The sequence below is a fragment of the Lampris incognitus genome, chromosome 13 (genome assembly GCF_029633865.1).
Source record: "Lampris incognitus isolate fLamInc1 chromosome 13, fLamInc1.hap2, whole genome shotgun sequence".
Taxonomy (NCBI): domain Eukaryota; kingdom Metazoa; phylum Chordata; class Actinopteri; order Lampriformes; family Lampridae; genus Lampris; species Lampris incognitus.
The window spans coordinates 22825953-22836506 of NC_079223.1; the positions used below are offsets into that span (position 1 = coordinate 22825953).

General features: G+C 42.6%; 1 protein-coding gene across 2 annotated transcripts; it reads right to left on the reverse strand.

The window, feature by feature from the left end:
• Positions 1–1769: 1769 nt before the first annotated feature.
• Positions 1770–6428, reverse strand: LOC130122605 (cytochrome c). Of its 2 annotated transcripts, none has more exons than XM_056291541.1 (3): positions 6325–6428; positions 4385–4559; positions 1770–3739 (listed from the first exon to the last, which is right to left on the reverse strand). In XM_056291541.1, the coding sequence occupies exons 2-3, from the start codon at positions 4551–4553 to the stop codon at positions 3594–3596; spliced, it is 315 nt and encodes a 104-aa protein (XP_056147516.1). In that variant the 5' UTR covers positions 4554–4559; positions 6325–6428; the 3' UTR covers positions 1770–3593. The 2 variants fall into 2 exon arrangements, with proteins under 2 accessions (XP_056147516.1, XP_056147517.1); XM_056291542.1 differs by lacking the exon at positions 6325–6428 and adding an exon at positions 5540–5681.
• Between the last annotated feature and the right edge of the window lie 4126 nt (positions 6429–10554).

Here is a 10554-nt window from a genome sequence, read left to right on the forward strand (position 1 = left end):
ACAATACAGAGCATGTGTGAAGGGCAGAGTCCTCCTCAGCTTGACACAATGACATTGACCTCAGCAGGCTCTGGGCTGTGTTCACACGGGGACATGAAAAAAGTTTTGGCCCTTATCTGTTAACTTACTATTTGACAGTGGATAGAGAATTTGCAGTCTGTGTAGAGTGGGTTAATCAGATGTGATTTAGAGGCAGATTTCAGATCATGTCAGATAAAACAACATTGGGCCTTTTTTCTTTGAAGTTAAATGGTCCTAATATAACATCAGACAACGGTTGAATTCATTGTTAATGAGGTAATAGGCAGTATCCTGTTTCTTAGAGTTCATAGTCACCTTGAACTTTTAGCCAAACAACTAGATTTCAAGAGTAATGGCAGAAAGTGCCATAATAAATGAACGGTATATGCATTTTAGATTCTCACACATATCTCCATTGGCTGTGACCCAGTTTCTTCATACAGGTGCTTTTTTAAATTGGTCATTAAGACTCAGTTTGCCATTGGGCAGCCGATCTATCCTAAACCTCTTTTTGTGTGTGTGTTTTATTGATGCTTCCAAAGCTTTTGATCGTGTTAATCATAGAACGTTGTTTGTTAAATGGAGTCAAAGAGGGGTGCCTAAATACATTGTGAGAATTCTGGTTTATTGGTATGCCCACCAGACTATGCAAGTGAAATGGGGTGATAGCGTTTCAGCCACATTTGGGGTTAGCAATGGTGTCAGACAAGGGGGTCTGTCTCCAGTTCTCAACAATCTATATATTGATTTGTCCAAGCAGTTGAAAGCCTGTAACACTGGGTGCATGAGTGATAATACCTTGGTGAACCATATTATGTATGCAGATGACCTCATCATCCTTAGTCCCTGTAGTGCTGGTCTCCATCAGCTCCTTAATATATGTTCTGGAGCATGAGATCAAATACAATGCTAGTAAGAGTGATGATCTGCAGAACCAAAGAGGTCAATTATCTAGTTTCCTGAATTTAAATTGTGTGAATAATCTTGGGGTATGTAATAAGGTGAAATATCTTGGACATTATATTACTGAACGAAGGACAGACGATATTTATAGGCAATGCCGCATGATGTATGCACAAGCAAACACTCACGCAAGTTTGGTATGTGTTCGGTTAGTGTGAAGATGTCTGTTCAGAGCATATTGTACAGCTCTTTATACTGCACACCTGCGGTCAAACTACAAAAAAGCAGAGACTCCGAGTAGCTTATAATGATGCTATGAGAATACTTTTAAAAAAAGACCTAGATGGTGTAGTGCAAGTAAAATGTTTGTGGCTGTAGGAGTCAACACCTTTCAGGCTGTTCCAAGAAATCTTATGTAGAAATTTATTTGCTGGCTCAATGACTCTGATAATTTAATCAAGGGTGTAACTAATATAGATTCAGTGCCACACACTACCAGTCCCGGCAGTGGGACCATTGGTATAGCTGCCTTCTTGTAAGACACTGATTTGTTCCTTTTATGTTATTTTGCGTTTATTTTATGTATTGTCTAGGGTTTATCTTTTACCTATGGTTCTTATTCTTTCTTCACGTTTTTTTTAACCTTGTCTTTGTTTGTTATTGACCCTGAGTCTGCAATAGTTTTGAGTTGAGTCTAATTGTTGAGCTAAAACGCAAACTTTATCCAGGCGAGCCACCGACTTTGCCCTCAGCAAGTGTGACTCACGACTCACTACTCCCAAGACAAACGTAAATCAAACTTCTTTCAGAAACACTGATTGTGAACAGAAAAGAGAAACCTTACGTTTACAGTATTGCAGTTCTTTTTAATTGATTCTTCATCCAACCGCTCCATATTCACAGAACATAGCTACCATGTTTTAACATACTTTATGTGCACATTGCTGCATATATGCAAATGTCAGCGAGCAGCCCCATCACAAATACTTTACAGCTTCAGTCAACAAGTTTACATTAAAATAAGTTAAAACTGTCCTATTCAGGCCTGTGAAACCAGGTTAATAACAAGTCCTCCTTTCTCTGTGTTGTACCATTGACAGTCGGTTTTGCTCTTGAGGTGTACATGGGTCGCAATGTTAGCGCCACGCCACTGCTAAATGGCTTTATTATACCAGCTCATCTTTCACAATGTTTGACGTGTCTGGTCCCATGGCAATATTACTGAAGGCATTGGTACATATTTTAATCACAGAGGGCCAGTACTTTGACATCCACAGTGCAACCTGACAAAGCTTATCAGTGACTGTTAGGTTCAACCGCCGTAAAGTAGAAGTTTAGAGGGACTTCCTCAGTGACCGGTCTGGAAAAGCCGTGGTAATGGTTCTAAAATAAAAATCCAGGTGCAAATTTCTCCCTGCCACCTCCATCAAAAACTTCAGCTGACGTGAATGCCCCCCCCGAGTAATGGTGAACTGATTAAAAGTACCTGTCTGCCACTAGAAAATGTAAGATGTTCAACCCTTTACATTTTGACATGGGTGAGTTTATACTCATTATTAGGACTTTGTAAGCTATTTATGTTTTGGAACAAAGTCGTTGGTGGATGGTTTGGCTAGCAGAAAGTACAGGAAGCATGTTGTCATGGAAACAAGAATGAATGACAGGTCAAGTGACCTATCATGCTAGCAAATAATGCAATGATTATCAAGGTACCAATTCACAAAAAGAACAGGGTAGTTTATGTTTGGCCACTTGTACAATAAGTCACTCATTGGCCTTAAACAGGAAGTGAAAATGCATTCTCTAAGCTCTTTAACTAGGGTTGTGTTCCAATTCAGCAGCCGCATCCTTCGAAGGCTTCATCTGAAGACCCATTACATCACATGGGTGCACCAAGGCTGTCCCATTCCAAAGGTTCCTTCAAATGTGGCCGAGAAATGTAGGCCTTCATTTGTCAGAATTTTAAGGACACAACGGATGAATCCTTCACAGCCCAACCTATCCCAAGATTAATTGCGCACTGGTTTTGATTGTATTTTTTCCCCACAAGAAAATGGTATCTTAAACTCCAACAGCAGCCGACTATTACACTTTTAAATGTAAGTATTGGGTTTCATCTCACTCGAATAGCTAACGATAAAAATGTTAAAAAAAACCAAGGGGCCTTAAAACCTCAAATTTTCTTTAAAAATAATAGGCAATGTTACTAGACTTAAGTGATGCTAACGTTGGTAAAATGTTTGTTGTTAAATGGTAAAACAAAAAAATACAAATTTCTGGCACCATTTCGCTTGCAGTTTGTCAACTGCAGCTGTCAAGGCCACTAAGCACCAGGAGCGGCACTTCGTGACGCAAGGGTAAGGGCGGGAACAACTGATGACGCAACTAGGGAATCCTCCATAAACCAGACTGTCTCATGTAACAACCCTCGGTTGGGCCTTCGCAGTCTACGAAGCAAAAGCCTTTGTAGAACGCGTCGTTCGAAGGATGTGGCCCCTGAATTGGGACACAGCATAGGTAAAAGAAAAACAAGGATGCGCCACTTCCTTTCAGTGCAAAAAAGTAACCCAACATACAAATGACTTAACAAAAACTATATATTAGCAAATGCAAGACTAAAAACACAATGTAGATGAACTTAAATATTTAAAATCTTTTCCTTGTTCATTTTATGATGTTGCTGATTTCAGGTATGCAATCAGATCCTGGCGTTCACCCTTCTTCTTGATGCCCGCGAAGATCATCTTGGTTCCAGGAATGTACTTCTTGGGGTTCTCCAGATACACGTTAAGGGTGTCCTCACTCCACACGATTCCTGGGAATTGTGGGAAGGGAGTGTGTGTGGATATGATTACATGTTTATTCAAATAAGAGAAAAAGTTTTTCCACCCAATTAAGCATAAGGGTAGGGGTGGATGATTATAATGGTTACCTTTTGTAAATATATTTATTGATATATATTCTTGGGGAGAAAAGTGGGAGATAAAATCCAGTTTAACATGTTGGTGTTAAATGTGCAGTGAAATATGCACAATTAAACAACTTTTATAACCAAATGTTCAATAACATCTGCAAGCAAAGAGTTGTTTTTAATTCAAGAACATCTCTGCTATGCTTTTTTTCATAAACTTTAGAATGATGCACAAATTCTTGCTTTGCATGTTGAGCCTTTTAGATTTGAATTTAATTTTTACTAAGTGCCATTTTTATTGAGCCCCTTCACCTAATATTATTTTGAAATTTAACATCATCACGTTAATATTTGTATACAGATAAATGAATAAACCATAGCAATTGCTTCCAAGATGAAGTAGTGTGACTATGTGATATCCTAGGCTTCATGACAGAAATTAAGAGTGCTGTGGTATTTGGCATTTGCAGTCTTAAAAAAAAACCCAAAAAAACCCCCACCAAACTTAGGATCATTGTTCAACGTATTCCTTTTTATCATTTAACTGACCTTTACTCTTGTTGGCATCCGTGTATGAATAGCCCGCGGCCTGCCCAGTTTTGCGGCCAAACAGGCCCCAGAGGTTGGGCCCAACCTTGTGCTTGCCCCCATCTTCAACTGTGTGGCACTGGGCACACTTCTGGACGAAAGCTTTCTTTCCCTTTGCAATGTCTCCCATATTCCGCTGGAAAGAAAAAGATGAAAATCAGAACAATAACACTCAGCCAGTACTTAAAAAATATGACAGCAGCTTAAAATATTCATCATTGCAGCAGAAAGCTATTCCACTAAATAACATTTAGTTTACTGTGTTTAAAGTGTTGTTTATTGAAATGCATCAAATAGTGTGCATACAATCCAAAGGAGTTGAATCAAGTGCAACTGGACTTGGTATATATCTGTGAATATATCCAGTTGCACTTGAATCAACTCCTTTGGATAACCATGACCTGGATGAATGAGAACATTCGCAGACATGTGCATACAATATTTATATTATCATACGTGTTATATATTATCATATTACAATATTGCGCGTAACACACACACACACACACGTTAGTAATATAACCCTCAAGTATTTAAGTCATCCATAAATCAGAAGTTAATTTAATATCGTTTTGAGAGCGCCATCTTGCGAAGGTCATCTGAGGCTTCTCTGACGAGCATAAAGTCGCGGGCTGGGCTGTCTCCGTAAGGCAACGTCACGTTACAGCCGTCCGCTCACAAACTGCCCGGTTCAGCCTCTCGGTGTAAAATAGTAACGTTGGATTTGGAAACGCCGGTCGCCAACTACAACACCGCCTCTAAACGAAAATACAGTATTTTGAATGGAGGGGGGGGGGGGGATCAGTCACCCTGAGCAACAATCCAACAAGTTAGCCTAGCTTACGTTAACTAACGCCCGGTTTAGGTTACAAGTGATGGAAAGCTGCCGGACTCCTCTTTATACATACGGTTAGCTTTAACAAGCATCCCGCAAACAGGGGGACAACTTAAGCTTCAGCGCCACCAGGGGAAGTTAAGATCGCTAACTGATCTAATTAGCGTCGATATTAAATTACACTTATCTTCTCCCTGGCAGAATGCTACACGCGATAGCGATGAGTTAGTAAAAGGCATGCAGTCAGGGTTAGTTTAATACAAGTTAGTGTGAAAACAAACCCGGAAACAGCGTCGACACGGCGAGACGTCCTCATCCTTCACCAAGGGCAGGTGGTAAGCGCATACTTAATATAATCTTTCTAGCATGCAGCAGACACAAATAGTGATTGAGAAGTATGTATCACGCAGCGGTTACAAAACAGATTGACTAAGACGAGACAGTGAAAGGCTAGTTCCTCCTCCCCGGTGTTAAACCAAAATCTGTGATCAGTCAAGATTATGTGACCTTTCCACGAAAGCTTTCAGCCAGGAAACGGTAGTTTAGATAAAGTTACATTTAGGCATTAAGTTCAAGATGATTAAGTTTAGGTTTTGGGTTGGAGACAGCCGATATTAGAGGTGGGTTTGATGTGGTTAAAATTGGGACTGGCATCTGCGGGGCGGCCGAAAGAATGCGCGTTAAGGCAGGGTCATATAATCTGACGGGGCACAGATTTTGTTATAACACCGGCCTTGCTTCCAGGATGTCCCGTTAAGGATATCTAACGGCGTACACTCAGCTTTATGAAGTCGAACGCTTGCAATAACTATGCCTTCCTCCTAAAACAAAGCCTGCTTAAAACAACAACAACAAAAATTACCCCTACATTGTTCTGGTTTACACTGCTGGAGCCAATGTGCTAATTCTCCACCACAATTTCAGAGCGGTCAGATATCTCAGCAAGCATCTCCCTCCTCTCGCTTTTTTCAAACCGACACTTGATTAATAAAGCTGGAAGTGCGTCGGTTTCGAATGCAACATTAACTTGATAGCTACACATATAATGTAGGACACACAATATTACCTCGTAGATTAAACGAGAAACGTTAAAATCCTCCCTTGAGTAAGTCTCTCCTCCCTTCCTTGGGTTTCTAGCGGGCGCAGAGAAGGTCACTTCACTATAGAGGCACCGGCTTTTGACGTCATCCTCGGTCACATGCCGGCTTCGTCACTTCCGTGCGTGCCTACGTGTCCCCGTCGTGTTTTGAAACGTGTTTCGTCATTCGCTCTTATCTGAGTAACAGCGAAGAATGTTACTGAGCATAATCGCAGATGTGCAAAAACCCCCACGTTTAAACCTTGCCGATGCCCCCCCCCCTCAAAAGGAAACAATGAAGGCTGAGTGAAGGGTTAAGCTCTCGGCTTGCATTGTGCGAAAAGCACCTGCTGCAGTGGCCTTGTAAGGATATATAACCACGTCTGTCTGCTTCGTATCATTCAAGGGCATATGGAGCTGTTTGGTAACATCGTGTTTTATTCGAACGTGATATTTGGATATTGATATTAAACATAAAATATACACTGATGATATTAAAAGAACATTAATTTAAAAAAGCGAACTGAAGAAAGAGGCACTTGATTGGGGAGACTGAAATGGAGGAGAAAGAGCAAGGCAGGATGAATGTAGGATCTCTGCCACAGTATGCACTGCCACACTAACCCACCCTGTAACCCAGTCATGTCTCTGGCGGCCTGTCCAGGGGTTCTCCCCGCCTGCCGCCAAATGACTGCTGGATATATACACATATATATATATACACTGCTCAAAAAAATAAAGGGAACACATAAGCAATGCAATGTAGCTCCAAGTCAATCACACTTTTGAGATATCAACCTGTCCACTTAGGAAGCAACACTGATTTGTGAATCAATTTCACCTGTTGGTAAATTGTCTAATTTCCACCAGGTGGAAATTAGACAATTTGCAAGACACCCCCTATAACAGGAATTGATTTGCAGGTGGTGGCCACAGACCATTTGCCTGTCCTCATCTTTTCTGGCCGATCTTTGGTTAGTTTTTCATTTTGCTAGTGCCCTCACCACTAGAGGTGGCATGAGGCGGTATCTGCAACCTACAGAAGTTGCTCAGGTAGTGCAGCTCATCCAGGATGGCACATCAATGCGTGCTGTGGCAAGAAGATTTGATGTGTCTCCCAGCACAGTGTCCAGAGCATGGAGGAGGTACCAGGAGACAGGCCAGTACACCAGGAGACGTGGAGGGGGCCGCAGGAGGACAACAACCCCGCAGCAGGACCGCTATCTGGTCCTTTGTGCAAGGAGGAACAGGAGGAGCACTGCCGGAGCCCTACAAAACGACCTTCAACAGGCCACTAATGTGCAGGTTTCTGCTCAAACAGTGAGAAACAGAATGCATGAGGATGGTATGAGGGCCCGACGTCCACAATTGGGGCCTGTGCTCACAGCCCAACACCGTGCAGCCCGATTGACCTTTGCCAGAGAACATCTTGGTTGGCAGATTCGCCATTGGCGCCCTGTGCTCTTCACAGATGAGAGCAGGTTCACACTGAACACATGTGACAGACGTGAGAGAGTCTGGAGACGCTGTGGAGAACATTCTGCTGCCTGCAACATCCTCCAGCATGACCGGTTTGGCGGTGGGTCAGTGATGGTCTGGGGAGGCATATCCTTGGAGGGCCGCACAGACCTCTACGTGCTAGCCAGAGGTACCATGACTGCCATTAGGTACCGGGATGAGATCCTCAGACCCATTGTCAGACCATATGCTGGTGCAGTGGGCCCTGGGTTCCTGCCCATGCATGACAATGCTCGTCCTCATGTGGCCAGAGTGTGTCAGCAGTTCCTGTATGTCGAGGGCATTGATGCTATGGACTGGCCTGCACGTTCCCCAGACCTGAATCCAATCGAGCACTTCTGGGACATCATGTCTCGTACCATCCGCCAACGCGATGTCGCACCACAGACTGTCCAGGAGTTGACCGATGCCCTGATCCAGGTCTGGGAGGAGATCCCTCAGGAGACCATCCGTCGTCTCATCAGGAGCATGCCCAGACGTTGTAGGGAGTGCATACAGGCACGTGGAGGCCACACACACTACTGAGCCTCATTTTGAATCGTCTTGAAGAATTTCCACAGAAGTTGGATCAGTCTATGTTCTCATTTTCCACTTTGATTTTGAGTATGATTCTGAATCCAGACCTTAATGGGTTAATGATTTTGATTTCCATTGATCATTCTTAGGTTATTTTGCTCTAAACACATTCCTCTGTCTAATAAATAAAGATTTTCAGCTGAAATATTTCATTCATCGAGGTCTATATTGTGTTTTTAGGTGTTCCCTTTATTTTTTTGAGCAGTATATATACCTCTACTAATTTCGGCTACTCCCGGTAGGGGTCGCCAAAGCGGATCATCAGTTTCTATCTCTTCCTGTCCTCTGCATCTTCCTCTGTCACAACAGCCACCTGCATGTCTTCCCTCACCACATCCATAAACCTGCTCTTTGGCCTTTCTCTTTTCCTCTTCCCTGGCAGCGCCATATTCAGCATCCTTCTCCCAATATGCCCATTATCTCGCCTCCACACATCCAAGCCATCTCAATTTTGCCTCTCATGCTTTGTCTCCAAACCGTCCAACCTGAGCGCTGTCCCTCTAATATAACCGTTCCTAATCCTGTCCTTCTTCGTCTCTCCCAATGAAAATCTTGTTTTATATATATATATATATATATATATATATATATATATATAGCGTTTCCCCCCCCCGAAACTCAACTAATGAGGAGCGGAATACCAACACAGATACAGGGGAAAAAACTTTTAATACAGTGCAGTATTTTATGTTATTTTGTCCACCTTTCCATATATATATAGGGCTTAAATATTGAAACAACTATATGACAATTTCAAAGACAGCTTCATATATGAGTCATATCAAGTTGAATGGCAATTAGTGATATTAGCTGTAAAACATGTCTCAAAGCAACATTATGTAATGTAGGCCTATAGCGTTCCAAGAAGTCAACTAGTTGGTGGTACATCAGTCACAAAAACTTCAAAATTATTTACTGTTTCAAGGAAAACAGTCACAAAAATCATGACAAAATATGCCGAACCCAGACACACTGCACTAGCAAAGAGGAATAGTAGTCACAATTTGAAGCTTACCAACAGGAATGGACCCTTTAAAAAGGAACACTAGAAAACTACTACCTCAAAAATAAACACATAACTGAATCAAAACTACGTGGCAAAACTAAACTACATTAGGCTCTTGCTCTCATGAAGTCATATTTGAACATTATTCCTCGAAGGCATCACTCAACCCCTGCCACCCTGTTGCATTGCATAACCGCACATGTTCACTTGAGGACAAACATACATTCCAGAGATGCTTACAAGCTCATAAAAGCTCTCTTGCTCTCTTTCTCTTACACTCACTGGCCACTTTATTAGGTACACCTTGCTAGTACCGGGTTGGACCCCCTTTTGCCTTCAGAACTGCCTTAATCCTTCGTGGCATAGATTCAACAAGGTACTGGAAACATTCCTTAGAGAGTTTGGTCCATATTGACATGATAGCATCATGCAGTTGCTGCAGATTTGTCGGCTGGACATCCATGATGCGAATCTCCCGGTCCACCACATCCCAAAGGTGCTCTATTGGATTGAGATCTGGTGACTGTGGAGGCCATTTGAGTACAGTGAACTCATTGTCATGTTCAAGAAACCAGTCTGAGATGATTCGAGCTTTATGACATGGCGCGTTATCCTGCTGGAAGTAGCCATCAGAAGATGGGAACACTGTGGTCATAAAGGGATGGACATGGTCAGCAACAATACTCAGGTAGGCTGTGGCGTTGACACGATGCTCAATTGGTACTAAGGGGCCCAAAGTGTGCCAAGAAAATATCCCCCACACCATTACACCACCACCACCAGCCTGAACCGTTGATACAAGGCAGGATGGATCCATGCTTTCATGTTGTTGATGCCAAATTCTGACCCTACCATCCGAATGTCGCAGCAGAAATCGAGACTCATCAGACCAGGCAAAGTTTTTCCTATCTTCTATTGTCCAATTTTGGTGAGCCTGTGCGAATTGTAGCCTCAGTTTCCTGTTCTTAGCTGACAGGAGTGGCACCCGGTGTGGTCTTCTGCTGCTGTAGCCCATCTGCCTCAAGGTTCGACGTGCTGTGCGTTCAGAGATGCTCTTCTGCATACCTCGGTTGTAATGAGTGGTTATTTGAGTTACTGTTGCCTTTCTATCAGCTCGA

Excerpts from the sequence above, each read along its gene's own strand:
- LOC130122605 (XM_056291541.1), bottom strand. The coding sequence starts at position 4,553 with ATGGGAGACATTGCAAAGGGAAAGAAAGCTTTCGTCCAGAAGTGTGCC. Across the intron at positions 3,740-4,384 it reads GGATGCCAACAAGAGTAAAG|GAATCGTGTGGAGTGAGGAC; the intron begins GTCAGTTAAATG and ends CACAATTCCCAG.